This window comes from Trachemys scripta, chromosome 5, assembly GCF_013100865.1.
Source record: "Trachemys scripta elegans isolate TJP31775 chromosome 5, CAS_Tse_1.0, whole genome shotgun sequence".
Classification (NCBI taxonomy): domain Eukaryota; kingdom Metazoa; phylum Chordata; order Testudines; family Emydidae; genus Trachemys; species Trachemys scripta.
The window spans coordinates 56,281,165-56,304,836 of NC_048302.1; the positions used below are offsets into that span (position 1 = coordinate 56,281,165).

General features: G+C 37.7%; 1 protein-coding gene across 1 annotated transcript in view; it reads right to left on the minus strand.

Moving 5' to 3' along the window:
* The window catches only part of LRBA (LPS responsive beige-like anchor protein), a 567,906-nt gene that overhangs the window by 23,778 nt on the left and 520,456 nt on the right, over positions 1 to 23,672 (minus strand). The window contains exons 48-52 of the mRNA XM_034771513.1: positions 23,117 to 23,206; positions 19,578 to 19,770; positions 16,720 to 16,782; positions 12,135 to 12,290; positions 7,205 to 7,372 (exon numbers count right to left, since the gene is read on the minus strand). Coding sequence (XP_034627404.1) covers positions 7,205 to 7,372; positions 12,135 to 12,290; positions 16,720 to 16,782; positions 19,578 to 19,770; positions 23,117 to 23,206 — 670 coding nt within the window. The remainder of the gene's footprint in view (positions 1 to 7,204; positions 7,373 to 12,134; positions 12,291 to 16,719; positions 16,783 to 19,577; positions 19,771 to 23,116; positions 23,207 to 23,672) is intronic.

A 23,672-nucleotide genomic window follows, 5' to 3' on the forward strand; every position in this document is an offset into this window, starting at 1 on the left:
ACAATATATTTGTGATACATACGGAGTAACCTTTTCAAACTTTATGTTATAACATTAAAAAAGGTAATGTAGTTAGCTTTATTCACATATGTGTAGAAGACTGATACAATAATTCATAGGATACAAAATGTTAGTTTAGTGGCAGCAATATAGCTACCAACTTTATATATTTCATTACTATTGGATGTTTCTGTGAGTAAACCTTTAATTTTATTAAAGCAAATCAAATTCCCAAAGTAGACATGCTTTCATGTCTTTTACAATAGAAAAGCTTCAAAATAATTGTAACTATATCCACAGGAAATTTGAAAGCAACAGTAGAAGGTTCTCTCCATCTACCAGAGGACTGCACAGGATGACAGAAAAGCCCTCTGTTGAGAGCTCAACAATACAAACATTATTTTTTTTATAAGCATGTTAAATACATAAGGCAATAAAATTCACACTCTATACCTAACTGAAACATATGGAACCTCAGACAGAATAATTATAATGCAGAAATTACAACTGTTCAAGGCACAGAGGGTGAAATTCACGTCACTACCTTAATTGGCCTCTGTATGAGTGAAGAATGTGGGGCATTCAAGGATGGTGGATGGAAGACTTGTAAAGGTAACAGGCAATCCCCCAATCTAAGACTTAGTGTGGGCTGTAACCAACCTTTCCCAACACCATGGCTGCTGCCACTCCAGTTTACAAGTTGGAGCAGTATTTGGTGTAAGCTTTGCACCCCATTTGTAAATGAATCCTGTCATCCCTTCTTTTGATGCACCTCAACTGTCACTCACTGCACTAACTAATGTGCACAGAAATCCCACCCCCATCCTCCCCTTTCTGCAGGATACAGTGAGTTCATCAGCATCTTTGCAACATCACTACATCCAGTGCCACTCCATACAGCCCCAAGACCAGGCTAAAGTGGTGTAGAAGGCCTTTGGCTGGCCCTGTATGTCAGAATGAATTTCACCCATATGAGGTGTAATTTTCGAAAACACCTGCATAGCTATCTACTATTAGCAGGTTGTGTAAAAAAAATAAATAAAACGGGAGCCCTGACTGCAATGGCTATATGGTATCAACATCACCATTGACATTTTTCAAAAAGCTTTAAATGTTTTCTTGTTTTTAGATAAGAGTCTCTAAATACATTGAAAGCTAACCACACACAAGTAAATAACTTGTCTTTTCCTCCCCTTAACTTTGCCGTAAGTGACGGTTGTTTCTGTCACACATATCTACTAGTTACTCAAGAGAATGTGATAAGTCTCAGGACTTTCCAAAAAAAATGCAATAGTTACTTCAGATCTGTTTCTACTATTAGTCATTTTTAGAGCTTGCTGGAAATTTTTCCATTAGAAGATGCCAATTCATCAAAAGCAAGACAGCTAGCAGAAGCGTGTCAATTTTGACAAAATTTCATTTAAAAAATAGCCTGACACAAAGCACTTGTACAAATGATTTAATTTTCAAATGTCTTATTTTAGATTATAAAAATATTTCTGTTTAAAACATGTCAAAATCAGAATGAAACATTTTTTATTTTATTGTAATGAAATGTTCTGATTGACTTGGAAATTTTTAAATTTCTTTAAATTTGCCAGACTTGCCAGAAATATTTTTAAAAAATGTTTTCATTCCATTTAGAGCAGGGAAAAAAAGTGAACTTGCAGAATTTCCCATGAAACAGAAAATCCAGTTCCCATCCAGCTCATTTTTATTATTTTCTTGCTGTTTATTAACTAGTCAGCAAGAAAGGCTAATTTATTAAATTTTTATTGAATGATCTACAAATAAAGAGTCTGAATGAATTGCAGACCTCTGTATATTGTTACTTGTAGTCTTTTCCCAACGACTTAAGTTGTTGACAATTGTCTATGCTCTTTTCCTATAGTACTGCATGCATAATCAGGGCCGGCTCCAGAGTTTTTGCCGCCCCTAGCAGCCAAAAAAAAAAAAAAAAAAAAAAAAGCCACGATCGGGATCTGCGGCAGCAATTCGGCGGGAGGTCCTTCACTCCGAGCTGGAGTGAGGGACCGTCCGCCGAATTGCCGCCGCATAGGTGGAAGTGCTGCCCCTCTCCCGAGAGGCCACCCCAAGCACCTGCTTGCCAAGCTGGTGCCTGGAGCTGGCCCTGTTCATAATGTAGGAGTATAATACACTTCATCAGTGATTAGTTCAAGTTAAGTTTTATACAGTAACCTTTTTCAGCACTAACATAGGGAATATGACAGCTAGGCAGAATTTTGCATTAAAAAACCTAAGTAAATACAGTTTCAGACTAACATCCATCTATCTTCACCTATGTCTCTCAAACTGCTGTATAACAAGCCAAAAAAGAAAGAAAGAAAGAAAGAAAGAAAGAAAGAAAGAAAGAAAGAAAGAAAGAAAGAAAGAAAGAAAGAAAGAAAGATGATGATTCAGCCAAAACAAGCAGACACAGGAACAGGACTTAACATAAAATTTAAAAAAGAAAATATATAAATAAGTTTAAATAATATTTATTTTGGTAACACATTTCTTCTGCAAAACAATAAAATGAAGAATTTTCCCATACAGTAGATTTATGGCTGAGCAGTTACTGATGGAAAGTTATTCTTTATAAATATTTTGATATAAATAATCAAATGAAACATTTATTTGATAACCATGCCACAACCATAATGGCTTGTCAGCTTGGGTTAAGTACTATTTTAAAACATTAACAAAGGCAGCCAGAGCTCAATGCTTCCTGAAGTAATGAAACAAAATCAAGCAACTTAGGTGACATGTCACTGGTGGGAATGTGTGAAGGGGGAGTTAAGTCATATTGGTCCACTGAGAGGCGGTTAGAGGAGGAGTAGGGTAGTGGGGAGGAATGGAAGCAGTGCTGCTGTTTTAGATGATTGTTGTTGCAACTCTTAATACTATGGTGTGTAAAGGGGGCCCCTTGAGTGCCCTTTGGTGTGTAGCTGTTATTAAGATTGAATTCACAATAAATAAATAAACTTACATTTTAAAAACTAGAAAAAATAAACGATAAAAAATGTTAAATTAAATGATGGATGTATTGTCAAAATCATACATCAATTTATATTATTAAAAACTACTTCATGGTAACAGATCAGAAACTTTCAATACAAAAGACCAACGAATAACGGATGAAACGATTAATACCTATAGTGCCAATCCTGCATGTGACAATGAGGGTGGAACTCATTTACTTCAGTGGTGCTCCACGACCATGCAGGCGTTTGCCTGTGCAGAGTCACTTACAGGATCAGTGTCTATAAATCTCTGACACAAAAAAATAGACAGTCATATACTTGTTGCTCTTTTCTTTCAGAGACCGGGCTGGAGTTCTCACATTTCTGACAGAATCAGAACTGGGCAGAAACATGTCTTTTGGGTTTCCCTTATAGATGGTTTTGACTAGACACAGAAGTCAATAAAGTTACACCTACAATGAATTTAGACCACTATATTGTAAGCTTGTTGGTGCTGTCTTTTCATTATATAAGTGTATAGGCCTAGCAACAAGGGGCTCCAATTGCTGATAGAGCTTCCAGGCACAACTACAATATAAATATTAAAAAATAACCATTAACAAGTCTAAATAGAAATTGTTGTTGTTGGAAATCACCACTCGGCCAACCTCCAAAGAGACGGGACGACTTTATCGTGAAAAGACATGGCCGCACATGGAGACGGAAGGCCAGGATATGAGAAGAATGGAAGACGTGTTGTGATCGGTGCAATCTATATGAGGGCAGAAGGACCAATCGATCGAGGTGTCAAATAGAAATATCTAGCAGCTATTATGCCCACCCATCAGGTGGAGCTTTGACAGGACTGGCAGGGGAAGGAAGAGACACCATCAGGTGGTCCTTGATAAAGTTGATAGCAATGTGAGGGGAACCCTCTTCATCCTTATGCAGCTGGTTGGGAGAGGTGAAATTGAGGAAACCTTCTCCACCACCAGAATTAATTAAGGCTGATCCTCTGACATTCCTGTTGGTCCACACTCACTTGGTTTAGATATGCACTAGGGCTGAGTGCTCTGGTCATCCACCTGGATGGGCATGTGAGCCACAAGGTCTTGTAACACCACAAAGCACCTTTCATCTATATCCATCTGACTGGAAGCAAGGATGGATTGGAATTTCTGATAATTGCTTCCTTTTTTGCCTTCAAGCAATTAAAATTTGAAATGGATACACTTTTTGTTGTTTTCATAGACTCATAGACTTTAAGGTCAGAAGGGACCATTATGATCATCTAGTCTGACCTCCCACATGATTCAGGCCACAAAAGCTGACCCACCCACTCCTGGAATAATTCTCTCCCTTGACTCAGCTGTTGAAGTCCCCAAATCATGATTTAAAGACTTCAAATTGCAGAGAATCCTCCAGCAAGCGACCCCTGCCCAGCAAGCGACCCTTACCCCATGCTGCGGAGGAAGGCAAAAAACCTCCAGGGCCTCTGCCAATCTACCCTGGAGGAAAATTCCTTCCCGACCCCAAATATGGCGATCAGCTGAACCCCGAGTATGCGGGCAAGATTCTCCACCCAGACCCTCCGGAAAAAGTTCTCTGTAGTTACTTTTAATATCCCATCATTGACCATTGTTACTAATTACCAGCGTCTCAGTATACATCCGTAATTAAATCTTTAAGATATATTTAATTCTTAATTCTATCTTAACAGATGTGGAGGGTGTTGTTTCAGCTGCACAAATCTTTTCTCCTGGAATATGATTTGGGTTTTTTCATTTTTAAGAGGTCACATGAAAGTTTAAATCAGTTCTGGCTACGTCAGTGGAAGAGATACCACAATGATGAGCACAGTATAAATGCCTATATACACAGCTTTTAACTTCATTCTTAGCAACATTTGATAGCACTATAGTTGATATCTTTTTCAAATGTTATTTGCATAGGGTCAAATTCTGCTCTCAGTTACATCCATGTAACCCCTATTGAATGAAACAGGCAATTCTCAGGTGTAACACTGGGTAGCACTGTAGCAAGATATAGATGAGTTTTATTCCATACCTGCCTGCCATGTAGTACATTTTATATTTAATTTGATCTAGAGGGGGGTGCCAAGTGTCTCCCTATTCCCCCACCCATCTGGCCCTTTTGGACATAGCTGGGATGGAGGAGACACAAGCACTAATCTCACAGAGCAATCTAGGAGTGTCCCGGAATTTTGGGGAATAGCGGAATCCTGCTCAGAGAATCATTTTTAGCCCCTTACTGGAAATCAGCTCTGAGAATTGATTTGTGACTAAGGTCAATGGTGAACAGAGGCTTTATGCCCTAAATAGGAGTTGGATCCTCAGGAGCTTATTGTAATTTACAAGAAATACCTCAGGTGAGTAAAAACACTTCCAGTTTACCTGCAGACCTTGTAAATGCTCAGTCCTAAAATTAACTATTTTCAGAGATTATGAGGTTTGTGAACACTAAAAGGAATAGGTCATGAAGGTTGCTATCTACATCAGCTTCCCTTCTGAGTTTCTAAACGCCGAGCCTTTAAATGTATGAAGTCTATCAGTTTACTGGAGTAGCATGTAAACTTTACAAATCCTAAAATAAGGAACTCTAAGAATGTACTTAACATTAAAAGAGATATCTAATGGATTTACAAAATCCATGGACATAGACTGGCCATTTGAGGTGCTAAATCCCACTATAGTAAGTGGTTTGTAATTATCAGAATGGAGCTTACAGCCTGAAGATCTTGAAAACACTGTAGGCAAGACCTGTGTGCATGGAAATAAAGTAATTGGCATAGAGTTCATAAATTCCACAGGATGGGGTTGTAGATTTGTAAAGAATGGGCTGCACTTGTGGACCCTGTAAACATAGTAGGCAACTCTTGCAAATCTTGAATGCTTCATAGCAGTAAATTACTAAAGTGTTTTCTGAACAGAGCCGGCTCTAACTTTTTTGCCGCCCCAAGCAGCAAAAAAAAGTGCTGTCCCTCCGTAACACCCCCCAACACCGAGCGCCACCGAAACCCCCCCCCCGCCTCCCGCCGCGCTTCTGAACCCCCCGCCGAGCGCCACGCCGCCGAACAGCCCCCGCCCCCCGCCACGCTGCCGAACACCCCTGCCCCCCGCCGAGCACTGTGCTGCCAAACACCCCCAAAAAAAAAGAGTAAGTTTGAACCACAAATCTTGCAAATAACTGAAAAAAAGACATTTGATTCTTATTTAATTATACTTCAAATTGATGGTTTAGACCCAATTGTATATTGTTTCCATGTGAACAAGTATAAATTATACTAGATAGAAAAAAGTTTTTTTGGCGCCTAATACTTAAAAAAACCAACCAACCAAACAAAAACAAAACAAAAAAATACCTAAGTGTCTTAAGCCTATTATCTTTTGAGGACCCCAAGTAATTATCATTATATTATTATTTTGCACAAGTCATTGTGTGTCAGATTCTGACACCTTTACTACCACTGACTATGGCCTGGTCTACACTAATCCCCCAATTCGAACTAAGGTACGCAACTTCAGCTACGTGAATAATGTAGCTGAAGTCAACGTACCTTAGTTCGAACTTACCGAGGTCCAGATGCAGCAGGCAGGCTCCTCCGTCGACTCCGCATACTCCTCGCGCCGAGCAGGATTACTGGAGTCGACGGGGAGCACTTCTGGGTTCGATTGCCTGCCGCCGAACCAGCGCGTAAGTATAGACAAGCCCTAGTAGCTAACTCCATGAGTATTTTGATTGGAAGGTAAGATACTACTCAATGGGAGTAAGGGTGTCTGAATCTACACATGTATGCATATTTTTGAATTTATTATACAAGATCTTATAAAGAACAATCTTCACTGAATGGGTAATGTTAAAGTGTTTATTTAAAAAAACCGACACCTTCCAAAACTGCATGTCCAGTTGATCTGTTTAAAAAAAAAAAAAAAAAAAAAAATTCTCTGCAGATCTAACAGTAAAGCCCGCAAAATATCAAGTCAAAAGGGTGAGAGGCAAAATTGTACTTGTAATGTTAAGTATCTCACAAGCTTATTGTAAGGAGTCAGTACTGTGGCTCTATAACATATTTATGTGGTCAAAGCAAGCACTATTTAAACTTCACATAAATATTAAAAATGTTGTACTTTGATTTTAGTTTTACGTAAAAGCACTAAGTACTTCTGTAATGACTTATCTCATGCCACATGCAGTTTACTCATAATATAGGTTTTACTTACCACTTGAGTTATCACCAATGCTATTGGTTTTGCCATTCCAGTACCAGAGCAGCAGTGTTGCATCACGTGATCCTGAGAGAATGTAACAATTTCCTCCAATGTACGATTCAGAGCGGGCAAGACAGGTGACAACATCCCAGTGCCCAAACACTACTTGTATTAGTTTACCTGAAACATATAAAATCTAAGTTTAAAACATCCTGTTAATGATTTTTCGTAGACTTTATTAAACATATTACAAAATGTTTTAGTGGTACTTTCATGAGCAATGTTTATAAAAGAAAGTCTAGATAAAAACTTCAGTTGCTGTTGGTTGTGAAAGACAAATTCATGTGTCAATTTTTTATATCCAGATGGGATGGAAACTATTTAAGAACGCAACAGTCTGTATAGGAGCATAGAGTGAATAAGAATCGATTACAGATTTGTATCTTACTCTAAATCCTGCCAAGCCAGTATGTTTCATTATTCTATATATTTAAACTCATGTTGAAGTCATGAGTTTAAATATATAGAATAAAGAAACATAATGCCATAAATTTGCAATGACGGAATTTATTTTAATGCAGTTTACTGGTGAAAGTAGCAGTTAAAAATGTAAATCTGATGACAGTGCATAGAGGCTCCAGAACAGTTAAGACATAGGTGAATGTGACATGGAAAATGAAACAACCAGCTCTTTGAGCATTTATTTAATTACAAAAAATGCATACAATTCAGAAAATCTCTATAAAATTAAACTTCTGCTTTAGTTTCTCCATCACATTTAATATACTAGCCAACCATTTCTACCAGCTTTCTTACCTTTGAGAACACTTGCAATGCCCATAAAAGCTCAAAAGACATACCTGACAAGCAAAGTTTCTGTCTGTTGTGTAAGTATTCAAGCCATCAATAGTTACATAAAAACGAACATGAAAGGAAAACCTAGATAAACTCAACTTTACTTAGACAGTGAAAAATGTGCAATTCATGGATCTTTAAAAATATGAATATGCTTATTACTTTTTAACCTTAACTTAGCAGGGCCACATTTCATAAGTGTGTGTATGTGTACCTTCACGCGGGTTGGGTTTGCATGTGTGAGCGAACACTTATAAGGCCAACTACAACTGCCCTCTGAAGACCCCCACATAGAGGGAAGGAGATTGGGTAAGAGAAAAAGCTCTTTAAAGTGAGGGCATAGGCACCAGAATCCATCTTGCTGAGGCTACTGGAACCTGTTAATAGCAGACCATAGAGAGATGGGATATATTTAACACCCTCATCAATGATAAAGTAGAAAGACTAATAAGCAAGCAGAAACTGGATATTAATGAAACTTACAAATGATGATAAATTGGGAGGAGTTAAAAAACAAAACTATCCTGAAACATATTATATCAATATAAGGAGAAATGTGGGAAGCTGCAACACTGAATTGACCGAGGGATGATAGTGGGGGGAGACATGACTTTGTACCATGATAAAGTGTGGGGGAGGGGAGAGGGGAAGAGAAGGAAGAAAGAAAGAGAGAGAGAGCAGTACAGTTTGGGGCTGCATAAATAAAAGATTAAAGGTGGAAGATAACAGGTCATAGTTCTTACCTATACTGTTTCTGCTGTGACTGCACCTGGATTATTGCATTCAGTTTTGCACAAAAAAATTAAAACAAAAATAATGACACACTAGGGAGAGAGAGTTCAGATAAAGGGCTGGAAGGACAGATTTATAATAAAAGATTAAAGGTATGAAGCAATAACTACAGTGGAGAAAACCTAACATAAGAATCAGAAGGGTGCAAAACCTGGAAGGGAGGGATATATATATAAAAACACACCTCAGGATATATATAGAGAGAGTGTGGTATATGGGGTAGTGTAATGGGATGAAATTAAGAAAAGGAAAATTTAAGCTATTGAAAAATTGCCAGCAAGATGTATTTGGCTGGAAAAAATCTCCCATGGACTGTGGTGGGAGGAAACCTTGTCAACTTAAGACTTTTAAAACTACTGTAGAATGGACAAAGCACTAGGAAAGTGTCCTTTCTATAGGAAACAATCTTGTTTTAAGAAGGAAAAACTCTGATCTAATACATCTTTCTCTCTCTAACCTGTATGATTCCATCAAGGAGGTAAAGTTATACAATGGATATATGAATGGGGAATTGATGTTTATAATGAAAAATTATTTCTTCATGAGGTTGAAAAGTGACTGAACGTGATAGTGGGACATAATCCTGTTGCAGGCTCACAGGAGGTTATACGTTTTACCCGAGCAGCAAAAATTTTCCTATAACTTGGTGACTCCAGTCCATATTATGTTTTATTATACCATTTAAAACTGTCTTTTGGCTCTAAATGTGCTGCGACATCAGAAGTTACCCCTGTGCTGAGGGTTTTTCACTTAGGTTCCCAGGTCATGTATTTGTCTCAGCCAAATTGCTGGATGGTCAACCATTTTAGTCAGCAAAGCTATTGATCTGCAGAGCTTGGAAGGCAACAGTGAAAAACTTTCAGAGCATACAACTTTATCTCAGGCAATATATTTAATCTCATAAAATAGACAGTTTTTCCTGAACCTTCTATTTATTTATCAATTATTTGTTTTAAATTTTGTTGTGATTAAATTATACCATCTCTTTTCCAGTTGTATCCCCTTAGTAACTACTTGGGGTGATTTATATTTTTGAAACAGTAAGTTTACTCTTAAAGAGCTATGAGTTTAAGAGATTTTTTTCCCCAAGATATTCTATATTTTTAGTTTCTGTTATAGAAAACAAACATTCTTCAAGACTTGTTTGACATCTGCTTATACGTTTGTGCTGCCCTACTAGTTTTACTATGTTATTTTTCAGGGGGTTAAGCTTCACTCAATACAACCCAACCATCAAAACAGAAATTCGTTGCTTCTTTTTATCTTGGTTAAATTACTTACTGAATCTCATAAGAGTTCAACTTTTTTTTTTATTTCCTTTAATACCAATCCTCCTCTCCACACAGCAATATCAAATATTACCATATGCACTAGGATATCCCTTTTTTGACAGAACAAATTTTCTAGTTAATGTTTTATTTGACAGCTGTGCTACAAATAAAAAAATTCAGACTCAAGCCTCTGCACTACTGCATCTAAAAGACTGTCTGAAAATAATTCCCACCACTGGAGGAAAGTTTTATTGTACCTCCGCTATACTAGCTGTAACCAGAAAGCATGATTTACGTTAAAAGTATTTCCTGTTACAAAACCCCCTGAAATCTAATAAGAAAAAGGTTCTTTTTTTGTTTAAGTGCTAAAATATAATTGAATTCAACACTTGTGATAGCTTGCCATTATACATTACTGATCACATCTTTTTCCCTTGCTGCTCCGCCAAGCTCGGAAAAGGTATTTGACTGCTATACTTTTGTTTTAATATTAAAAAAACCTTGTAACTTAATTTATTTAAATTACACTACAGCCAGATTTTGTTTGTGTGCTGGATATTAACAAATTGAAGAAATATAGATAAAACTTTCTGGTGTTTTACAACTTTCTTGGCAAGCATAAGTAATTTGCTTTTAATCATATCAGAATCAATTATGTCAGAATTAAGTTAACTAGTAATCTCTGATTATGACTTAAATACAGTTGCAACGACTTATTTAACAAGCCATTTGGAGATGAGTTACCAAAATAATATTAGTTTCTCATCATGACACTGAAGTCAGTTAGCCTTAAAAGTAAACATGTGCTCACTTTTCAACAATTAAAAAATTAAGAACACATTAGTCAATATATTTTGAATGTAAGGCAAGAAATTGTGTGGAATATTTACCATACCTAGTTATTTTCTCTGAAGATCTCTTTAAAACCACATTTCTGACTTTCACTAAAGAGAAGGACTGAACTGTTAAACTGAAGGTTCTCTGTAAAGGATTGACGTCAGCCAACATACAGTAAACTACTCATTTACAGTAGCAGTCGTGTATTAAATTGCACAAATGACGAATGCCCCACCTCCAAAGTATGCTGGGGGTCCAGTCCAACTGTTCTGTTGTTTTATAAAATATTTTGGTTTGGTAAATGTGAAACACATTATTAACAAATCTATTTCAGTAACGATGAAGAACATATAGGATAATAACCTGCTGGAAGGGTTGATGTCCCAGACATATTAACCCCAACTGGTCATTAATCCAAAGGAAGTGCCCTTCAGTGAGATTGCTATTCCTATTCTAAGGCAATGAATGGGAAGAAAAACATGCATATTTTTTCTGTACCTCCATGATTCTTACCCTCCATGATTGTCCTCAACATAGCAAGACATGGATGTAACTGTCAGTCTGCAGGGATCACACATTTCCACAGAACTGAGGTCCTGCATATTGGCCAATTTACATTGTGTGAGAGAATTCATTCTTCATTCTTTTTAATGGCTCCATTTCTATCTTTGTATTGCACCTTTTGAGACCCTCAGAATTTGAGAGGTTTGCTTTTCTCCAACAGCTTCACTGTGTGACTGCACTTATACACTTCGGTATTATTTCAAATGGGCTCTGCTGTGTTTCTTAAAATATTTTTCTCAATTATATATAAAGCAGAGCAGAATTTCATTCAGGTAAGCACTCAAGAAACAATTAATTCCCCTAATATGCAAAGCTTTAAACAAACTCAGTAGTTTGGTTTTCTTGTGAACCTGTAGAATTAAGCTCAGTGTTTCCCGTAGGTGTTCAGAAACAAATGAATATGCACAAAGCAATAGTCAGCTACTTCTGCTCCTGATAGCATTCTATGCAGAATGGAGTGGGAGGAATTTAATAACAATTCCTGCCATTCTTTGAAGAAGAAATATATTCTCATCCCCCCAAATATGTTTCAGGGTAGTAGTGAATGGATAACAGTACCATGCTCCCCACCTCAAACACATGCATACTTTCTAGGTTTTTCCATTAGTTAAGATTCCACTAACCTGTATCAGTAGAATAGACCCGGAAACTCTTGTCCCAAAAGCCACAAACCAGGATATAACGATTGTCAGAGGTGATGACAAAACACTGGGAATGGACCTGAATGCTTTGGTCTAACAGGTCAGTGATTTGTCTCCTGTGCATACTTGTATTGCTGGCTAAAGAGAAGAATGTGCAAGAAGAGACATGGAGCATCATTGTTAGCATCTATGTTTGTTGAATTCTAACACCTTTGCAAATTGATATGTATGTATCTAAACTAATTTTACTCCTGCCCCTCCCCGACCTCACTCCATCTCCTTTTGTTACCCATACTCCTTGCATCTTGTTTGATATCTAATTGTACAAGGTCAGAAGGCACCAAGGTAATCATCTAGTCCAACTTCCTGTATAATATTGGCCACAGAACTGCCCCCCAAAATAATTCCTAGAGCACTTCTTTAGAAAAACCACTCAATCTTGATTTAAAAATGGTCAGTGATGGAGAATCCACCATGACCTCTGACAAATTGTTCCAATGGTTAACTACTCTCACTGTTATAAATGCATACCTTATTTCCAATCTGCATTTGTTTAGCTTCAGTTTACAGTCATTGGATCATATCTTTCTTTGCTAGACTGAAGAGCCCATTATTAAATATTTGTTGCCTACGTAGATAGTTATAGACAGTAATTAAGTCACCCCATAACATTCTCCTTGTTAAGCTAAACAGACTGAGATCTTTAAGACTATCACTATAAGGCATGTTTTCTAATCCTTTAATCACTTTTGTGGCTCTTCTCTGAACCATCTCCAATTTATCAACATCCTTCTTGAATTGTGGGCACCAGAACTGTACACAGCATTCCAGCAGCAGTCTCACCAGTGCCAAATATAGAGGTAAAATAGCCTCTCTTTTCCTACTCAAGATTCCCAAATTTATGCATCCCAGGATCCCATTAGCTCTTTTGGCCACAATGTCACATTGGAAGCGCATGCCTCGCTGATTATCCACCATGACCTTTGTTGCAGGAAACATGTCTTTCTAGATGCACTGTACAATGCCCAATATACTTTGAGGTATTACAATAATAGCAATTTCTTGTAATACGTATCAAAGATACAAGTAAACCCTTCTTTAAGTAAAATGCAACTGGAAAATATAAAAGCAAATAGTTACAGAAGTACGAATACAGAAAAATATAATGGCTAATCAAAAATGTCTGCCTAACAGAGAAAAAAAGTAGTGCCATAGTAATACAGTACATGTGGCACAATGTTACACAGTGGCTCCCATGTAGAAGCCAACACTATGATTTCAAAAATCATATAAATAGATTGATTGTATCTACCCAAGCACCGATTGCACCTCCACACAACAATTAAAATGAAAATAAATAAATAAACATTGGCAGTAATCACTAGCATTTGTATAGAACTTTACATTTTGAGCACTATACAAATATTAACTAATTAGTCGTCAGAACATCCTTCAAGGCATATATCATAATGCTCATACACAAGGGCTGCCCAGGCTACCTGAATTCTGGCATTTTCTAATCTTTGAGTGTTTGACTTTCCAACCTTAATAGTGTTATTGTGATGTAGTTTGTGTGTATTTTCCTAGGTTTTTAAAAAAGCAAACTGAATAAACAGAAATTCCATCTTGTGGTATCATATTGACACCCACATGGGTCATCAGCAGGGTTGGAACCATTAGATCCACCACATAGATTTCTGCCACTTAAGCTAACTGAGTAACTGAAAGCAACTATAGGTTATGATCCTTTATGTGGACCAGCACTAGAAGGGGAGGAGACACATTTTGCCAGTGGGTTTCATAGATACCTGCTGACAGCAGAGGAATGGTGAGACTCAGGAACTTGAGTTCCATTCCAGAGCACACAGTCCTGCCTCTTCCTGACTCCTGGCTCCTTATCCCAGGCTCATTCTCCTCTCCTACTAACCCCAGTCTCTACTCCCCAGGCTCTCATCCCAGTTTCAGTCTCCTTGCCCAGCATGTCCAAATCTCACTTCTCTGGACTCTCTGTCCCAATCTCCCCTAAACCCACACTCCTTAACCCCAGCCATCTTGCCCAGGCTGTCCCAGTTCTCCCTGTCCCAGCTTCTCATCCTGCCTGTGTCTCTTCCCCACCCTGACCTCCAACTGCCCTTTCTCTCATCTACGTTCCCATCCACACAGGACCCCAGTCCCAGTTTCTCTCCATGGGATCTTTGTCCAAACTCAGTGCTCCCCCCGATGCCACATCCCAATCTACTCCCTCTCCTGCATCCGCCTGCAAGTCTGGCTCTTGCTCCCTCTGCATTTGAATTGGCTAAGCTTCCTCCTTCATGTTGCCTGGACCCAGCAGGGGAGCTACTGAAAGCACAAGAAAGACAGGCTCCCTGTTCTCAGTTCAGGTGCCTGGATCTAACTTCTGCTTGGCCTGCAGCAGCCCAAAGCTACGAATGCAGGGAAAATCCTAGTGCTGGAGCATGCTCACTGCAGACAGATTTTGGGACGGGGGGATTTAGCTGCTAAAATCTAAGAAGTCTCTAAGGAGCATGTACAATCTGTGATTTTTCAAAGGCATTTCACTTGGCCAAATTTGGGCAGATATTCATGTGGACAGCAAATGGCACATGGATGGCAAAAGGCCATCCCCTTGCCAAATTTCAAGCTCTTGCTCCAAAGCATTGGGGTAATAGAGCTTTTCAGTGAAAAGCTCATCAGAATTTTTTAACCTGGGCAAAACAATATATTTTTCACTAGCCTCCTCATTGGAAACTGCTGAACTGTTTAGGCTGAAGTCATCTAAAATAACTCAACTTTAGACAGACACCTGGGACAGAAAATTTCAGCCCAAGTGATTAAAGTTATAAATTATAAACCACTACTATAAGTCCTGCCAAAAGTGAGGTATAAGAGATTACACATTTGAGTATAGGACACTACACATCTGAGGATTTGTAGAAGATCCGTTTGAGAAGAGATAAAGCATGGTCTTGTAGTTTAGGCACTAAACAGATTCAGGAGATCTGGGTTCATTTCTGCCACAGACTACAGAAAGTCATTTAAAGGCTCCCATTGACTTCACAAGGATTTGGATCAGGCCTTTAATCTCTTTGTGCCTTGGCTCCCCATTTGTAAAATGATAACACTTCCTAACCTTTGAGGTCTTGTATGCTCTTATTGTAAGCAATTGAGAGCAGGGACTGTTGCTTATTGTTTGGTTGTACAGTACCTAACACAATGGGGCCTTGATCTCAGCTGGGTCCACTAAGTAACAACCTCTAGAAATGCTCTATGGAAAGACCTATATTACTTTGAGAAACAATGGCATTTATAAATTCATAAATAAAAAATTATAAATTCATAAATAAAAATTAGGGAATGGTCAATGTGCACTTCCTGTGAATCATTTCCTGTGCATATTAATTTTTAAAAGTAGTTAACTATTTGATAGACAAATCATACCACGCTACCATGCACGTGATAGCGGAGAGTCAGGCAAAAAAATAATTTAAAAATAAGTAAACAGTCTTGGTTTTTAAATGGAATTATAATTGGTCAGTTCACGTTTTCATTCAATAAACTATCAGCCTGAAATTGTCAGTTTAAAAAACAGAGAAATTATGAGGCTTAAAAAAAAAAAAAGAAAAAAAGTTATTTATTTATTAACCTCTCAAATTAAAAATGAGGGAATATTTCTTTTCAAATTTGTTTTGTTTTTAAAGTGCCTCCAAGGCAGAATTATCATGTGATCATGTGCCAAGTTACAAATCGTGCTGAATTAGAGCCAAATTGTAATCCTCCCACCCAAAAATAAGGGTTTATAGTATGAACAACTGAACCAACTATGCTAATATGAAAAGCACGACTATAATAAACTAATCATTTATTATAAAGATTCATTTAAATGAAAGTGAGACTCTTTTCTCTCCCCTTAAAAACACAGACACACACACTTAATCACTGATGGTGATCCAAAAGACTGTAGTGCCCTAGAAAAATGAATACTAATATCTTAACACTAAAACTGGCGGAGCAATAGATTTCAACTTTGGAACCGCTTTGCAATTACGCATTAATCCCCTCAGCGTGAACAGCAGGTCTATGAAGAAAGGATTGATCTCCTTTAACGATGAAACCCTGGCACCACAGTTTTATTTTTTACAACACAGTGCTGTTAAGAACCCCACTGGTATTATGAAAATTTCCTCGGCAAAGGAGCTCCATCAGATTACCAGTGCACCAATTCATCATAACGTGCCTCGCTCCTGCTCATCAACAAGTCTGAGTGATGAAAAGATCCAATATTATCCTGACAGTACTTCATGCACATTCTCAATCACACATTATTACAGCATCCATATTAATTTTCACTGACACGCGTCCTAGGCCTGTTCAAATTAGGCAAACCAACGAGGGGGAGTTGATGAAATACCAGCATAGCCACAGCTCATTGCATTCCAATTTGCATGCAAATGGTTTATCAGGAAAATTCCATTCCCAGCAACCAGCAAGTGAAAAACAACCGTAATCTACACTTCAGGGCCACCATACAGAGCTTAATGAATCGCAAAGAGAGAAGAAAGTGACAGACCTATGAGAGGATCGATTTCCACTGGCAGCTGGTATGGCTGGTCCTGTACAGCACCTTGATGAGCTGAAATTCAGGAAAGAAGATTTTAAAAGTCAGCATTATTTTCATATGTTGAGCCACATAAAAATGATAAATCAAATCCTATATGCAACTGTTTAACCATTCAAGTTTCTTTCTTGATTGAATAAAAAAATTCCAGGCGCTTTCATGGGCTGCTTATTAAACATTTATTTTAGATTAGTGCTATCCTGAATATGTGCCTTCATCAATGGCTCAGATCCCGAGCCATAAGCGATAGCAGATGCTTTACTGGCAACCTCTCATGTCACAACAAAACAAAATTAAGTGGTAAAGAGCACTGAAAACAAAATGTGACAACCATCTGCTGACTGTAGCAAATACTATTTTCCCCCCTTTTCAAAGGGTTGCTTTGAACAGCAAAGCATAACGGACCTTTCAGAAAATTTCAGTTTGTGATGGAGACAGAAATCTTCAAGTGACATAATATTTAATGTTTCATCTATCATTGAAAAACATTTATTTGCAAGTTTTAATAAAACTAAATAAATAATTCTGCAGACCAACATTTTGTCTAAATGTCCAAGCACCTGGCATGTCTCTGGAATATTTACCTTCTGGATTTTACTTCAACATTAGTTTTCCACAGCTCAGTTAAAAACCCCAAAACCCTCTTGGAAGAGGAAGCTAATATAATAGATAAATCATAGGTGTAACATCTCTCATTTCTCCAATTACCTTGCAAAGCATAGTTTTATTATAAAACTTAATATCATCAGATTGATTTCATAGTTTAAATGAAACTCAACAGCAGTGCTGCAATGAAACATTAATATTTTATGAAACAGTGCCAGTTCCAGCCCTGTATAGATGTGCTTTGTTGGACACTGATGTCATAAACTGGTTGATAAAGCCACCAGATTGGTTGAGTGAGGCAGGTGTGGGATCTTAAATAGTAGTCAGTGACAAGCGATTACTTGCCAACTAAACATGGTTTGTCATGACGACTCATAGTGCAAGTATTCCCTGTGGACAGTGCTATGATCACAGTGGGAGATATGGAATAGTTGTAGTACTGGCCTCCTACACCTATGCAAAGCCCAATTTTACTACTGGATTTGAAGGTTACGACAGCCAAGGCTAACTTCAGCTCCTTCCCATTCCAGGAAGACATATCCGGCTCCCTCAAATGTGACATTTCACAATAACCTGGCAGTAGTGGTCAGTGTACTAGCTCTCAAATGAGTTTTTGAAGTGTAGATTTTTCTCTGGCTCTCTGCACAGAGAGAACACTTTTGAAGTGCCCGACGGTGTATACAATGACGGTGGCTCAGAAACCTGTCTTACTGTGCTGCCGTTTCTAGAGAACAGAATATGGAGGTAGCTGTCTGTAGGCATTTGTTGCTGGTAAATAGATCACCAACTAGTATGCCTATGGAGAAGCCAAAGCAACGCCTATAATTTTAGAACATCCACCAGATATTTTTTCCTGTACATGACTGTTGAATTTTATGCATTCTTGTAGAGATTTTTAATCCATTGACTATTGAAAGTATGTTTAAGGTCATATAGTAGTATGGGAGGCGGTTGTCATATTCTTTCCATCCAAATGCTGTGAGTATTATCCACAGTTTTCAGTCACGTCTTTGTCAGCTATATAGACAACATATTTTGTTTTAGGTTTTTTTAGAGCTTCTTAGGTGTGTGAAATGGTGCTGGAATAAGGTCAAGAGTTTTCCACTTGGACATTGTTGGTCAGTGATTTACAACAGCTGGAAAAGAGCATTGGGGTCATCTGGCTTTTTTCAAAATGTAATCAAAGGGATGTGGGTCCAAATTTCCTTGCAGAAAATCAGTGATGTAGACATTAGCCTGGTCCAAACATTAAAAGATTATCCTCTATTTAAACTATTTGGGAAGAAGCTGTATTTTTCTTCATAGAAACCCTCCGACCAGCTAATAATTTACTGCAGTGCCAGGAGAAATGAATTGCTTTTTGTGGCTCTGGCTTGAGGCTGCTGTAATTATGGACTAGAGGATGGGTCCCCCTCAAGGATTAGAAAATAAAGGAATTCAAAACAAAACTAGCTATATGTTAATGTCCAACAAACTACAAAAAGGATCATTAAGATGAGTGGTTATGTTTATGGATATGTTGTTTCTTTTTTTAATTGACAAAGACTTTCAAGTGTCTAGAGTTTTGGATTTTTTGGGTGTCCAAGTTGCAGGGGATGTGGGCATTCTAAATATTTTCAGTTTTGATTTCTGGTTGTGGTCTTCATAACTAGCTCAGGAAGTTGTGAATGCTTCTGTGGCAGCAATACCTCCCAGACATTAGAGAGGTTCCTACTTCCATAATCTGTCCATAATATGGGCTGAAAATGACGTCCAAGATGGACAAAAATCTCATCAGGAACAAATGAGAACTGGAAGCCATGTTCCTTAGGTACTGGACAGCACTGCCTTGTGCTTTACAGGTCCTTTGTGCTGAGTAACTGTTAGGAATATATTTAGCCTACTGGATGCTTGCAAATGTTTATGATGATAATAAAGTGATGACCTGTTGCTTATGTTTTCTTGGATATTGCCCAATGGCTTTGGTAAATAACTCTTTCTCCTGAATAACTTGCTGCTTAGCAGAACTTGAATTGTAGTGTTCAGCTGTACTTTAGAAAGGTCATCTTTGTCTAACTGCAACGAGTACAATGTACCAATGGACTGGATTCGCATTTGCAAACAGAAATTTAAAATATTTCTACTGCCGATTTTGAAACAAAGCCAACTGAAAAATACCACTTGGTGGTGGTGGAAGTTTCTAATGCTAAAATTTCTTTACTTACCAGGAAGGTTATGCCACTTGTTCACAGCAAATAGCCTATTAGCAGTGACTGTGATCACAGCAGGAGTTGCCAGACCAGACTGGGTGTTGGCTGCTACATGAGCGACAGGGGAGTTGGATGGGAACTTTAGGACCATGATAACATCCTGTTGAGCTTGGTCTGTGAACATCAATGGACTCTGCAGGAGGAGATACTGTTGAGTGGGCAAACAAGAACCCAAACACATGGGAAAAGAAAAGATAGGGAGGGGGAAAGAAAGACAGGACAGAACAAGAGAAGTAAGACTGAATTAAAATAAGCAAGAACCAATAGCAGCTGCAAGTAAAAGTAAATGAAGTAGCGGTAAACAGGCTAGTGGAAACAACTATTTTGAGTGGACATCCTTCATGTATGCTATTAAGGTAGCAGCACTGCAGAAAAGGAAAAGATCTAAAGTTAATGTTTGCTGCAGGTTCCATTAAAAAGTTTCCAATTGCCTGTCTCTGGCAAATGCATTATCTTCCATATCAACAAAGGTAGCACATCAAGGAAAGCAATTTCAGAGAAGGCCATAACCAAGAAAGTGAGCAATTCCTGCTCCCAGAGACCATCAGAGGCTCCATTTAGTTGGCAGACTAAGATTTTGACAAGCCAAATGAAAAAAAAAAAAAAAAAAGCAAACATAAATAAAATATATGTGCATACAGTAAATGCATGCAATGTGTGTATTTATGTTGTACAGAAATAAGACTTAAGCAATACACAGACAATATAACTGTGTTTTTAAGCAAAACATAATTAAACAATTATAAAGGAAACATTTATAAAGTGGACAGAATTACACAGACATCACCCCATTATGTTGCAAATACCTTTGCTTCCTACAAAAGCCAAAGAGAGGAAATAAATCTAGATTCTCCCTAGTCCAAATATAATAGTTTTGTTTTCAATGTAATTAATTAGAAAGTTTATAACTAAGACCTCCAAGATCACTGAAAATGTTAAAATCAAATATTGATTTTCATAAATTTGGTAAATCCATGTGATTTGCATGTTAAACAGTTATCGAGCTGAGAAAGTAACAGAACTTAACAAGTTTGTTTTCACTAATATATGGTGCACCAAAGTAAGTAAAAGCTATGATGACAGAGTTATTATTGTACTGTCCAATCTTATCCATATTCCTTTAGTATTTCTTCCCAATAACTAAATTAATATATTTATAAAAATATACTGATCAGTACACTTGGCTGTTTTCTACCTGCAATGTTCCAGTACATATATGCATATATAAATGTGTATGTAAGTGCATACATTTAATATATATTTATACAGAACTAATACAAGAAATTAAATATATTTGCATTTTTATTATCACGCCTTTTAAAAAAGTTATTAAGAGTACTTTGAAAAACATATTGCACTCTGAATTCCTATTTAGTCTTTGCATAAAGGTGTAAATAAAAGCAACTAATAAGCTACCCAGACACCCTTCTGAACAAGTGGCTAAAAGCCAATCAATATTATGAGTTAATCCTCCCTGGATGCTCATTCAATTAAAGGTGTCAGTAATGCCTCATCTGATGTGGCCTCAATTAAATCCAGCTATCTGATGGTGTGAAAACACAGGGGGATACAGCAACAGCAGCAAAACCAGACATATAGGCAGCCTTCGTGTGACTGCTAATTACTACACCTGGTGTATATTATGGCTTGTGCACTTAACAGCACATGGTGGCTTTAATTTCTGCTGTATTCACACACAGAAAAAAAAACACTGAAACTTTAGTGAATAGTACAGTGATTACAATGATAAAGCATTCTTATGTGTGATAGAAAAAAGCCCCTCCTCCCCATATAATACACTGTAATCCCAATTTTTTCCCCTCATGGAAGCCTTACACTGTTTTTTAAATTATTAGAATAACAGTTTGTAAAATTATATGTTAATAACCAAAGGAGATGGTAAAGTAAGAATGTGAACCACAACTTAGTTTCTATATGTAAAGCTTCAGAAGTTAGATATAATTAACTTCATGAAATGTAACTCCTTTCATTAAATGCCCAATATTTACTAGGGACATCACATACTATACTCTGATGAAACTGTACAGTCCTTATTACACAAACTGCTTGGTACCACATCAAATTTATTCAGCTAAACCTGTGAGTCAGTGACAAGGAAGTCAATAGACACAGGCTGGTAGTTCATGAATAAGAAGTTTAAGGTCTGTTAGGCTCCTTTTGTACATGGTGTGTAAGTAATGATATATAAATTTTAGGGGGTTTTGTGTATTTCATTCAAAAACTCTTTCTGTTCAGGAACATTTTTAACCCTAATAACATAAGTTTCACAGACCCTAAAAGATAGAATTTCCTTGTTTACACTTATTTTTAAAAACCATCGACCATCTTTGACTATTAAGGGAATGTAACATATTGAGACTCATGAATTAATAGAATTTTTGGTTCATTCTGTCACAATATAATTTAACACACTTAGTTCTGAATTCTATGATGATACAGATGAAGTTATTTTAGACCCTGGGGCTGCATATGGCATAAAATGGAAAGTAATAAAAAATAATTGTATTAATAAAATTATATTTACAAATAAGTAGAGGTAAAATAGAAAGCATGTTAATACTCAGTGCCTGGATGTTATCATCCTAGTGTTACTGCAAAACACATTAAAACAAATTCTTCACTATGCAAGTTTCAGCTCAAGAATTACTAGTTTTTAAGGGGAAAGATTATGCCTGGGGAAAGGATTAGGGACTCCACCTCCTAAATCCAGAGCTCTTAGGGAATCTTTCTAAGGCTGGGTATATTCCCTTGTTTCCAGTCTAACTGGCTCCCACCAGCACAGATACCCAAGGAGATGTATATTTCCAGGTACCCCCTTCCTCAAGTACCAGCACCTGGCATCCACCTCAGGAGTTGGTCTACATGATAGAGCATAATGGCTTCCAGTCCTTCCCGCTCCCCACCCCTAAATCTTCTACACAGGGTTCAACTTCTGGGGGCTCTTGTCATCCCCATAACATTTAACCTGACTCCGCTGGTACAAGCTCCCTTCCATTCAGAGAAAAGAAGAGAAGCATAGGGGCCGCAGACACTAAGAGCCAGATCCTATAAGGTGCTGAATGCAATCTGAGAGGTTCTGAGACCCCTCATCTCCACTGATATTCAAAGGGAGTTGTGGATGCTCGGCACCTCAGTATAATCTCACAGGATTAGGCTTGAAATGCTGAAACATTTGGATCTACGAGTTCTAAGACCTTAGCAAATTACACTGACAAAAGTGTTTTTAGGTAACACTGATAAGTTTCTGTACTGTCAATTGGCATAACCTTCTTAGCAATCAGTGAATTAATAGTCAAGTATTGTGTACAATAGCAATGACTGACAGTTGTGCTTATAATTCAATGCACAGAATCTTAAATTCCCCCCTTCCCCCACCCACACACACCCAAAAAGAAAAAAATCTGAACATTTAAAGCAACAGTGCAGAAATGAATACAAGTGAATGGGTCACAAAGAGTTAATATGATACATACCACCTGCATGGCAGAACTTCTTGGAGGATGTGGCTCTATGAGTAGTTGGGAAGGGGTCTGTCCAAAACTTCGTATTTGAGCTTCAACAGCCTGGAAAAGGCACAGGCAGGTTTGCATGTTAAGAGGTGCTAATTACAGGCAATAGAACCATAACTGTCACCTGAAAATGTCATTCCACACTTCTGGCTTGTTTCATGTTGAAAATCAACCCCGTGTGTTCACTGTGGGGCTAAGTGCTTGGCACTGGTACTGAGAATGAGGTAATCATTTTAGTACTGTGGATGCTATTTCCATGAGAAATGCTGCAAAACCTCATCCTGCTCAGTGATATTAAACAGAAACTGGCTATTATAATCAGTAACCCTCCTTATTGGCTCCATTTCTCCTTTCTAACACTGGCTTATCCTTCTTACGTCATACTTCAGGAACAAAAGCTAATCTTTTACAGGTACTAAGAAAGCCTCCAACTTTTTGTTTAACTTCAAGCATCCAGTTTCATGTCAATAATTAAGACAACAAAAAAGGGTAACATAGCATGTATTTTTTCAATATATTT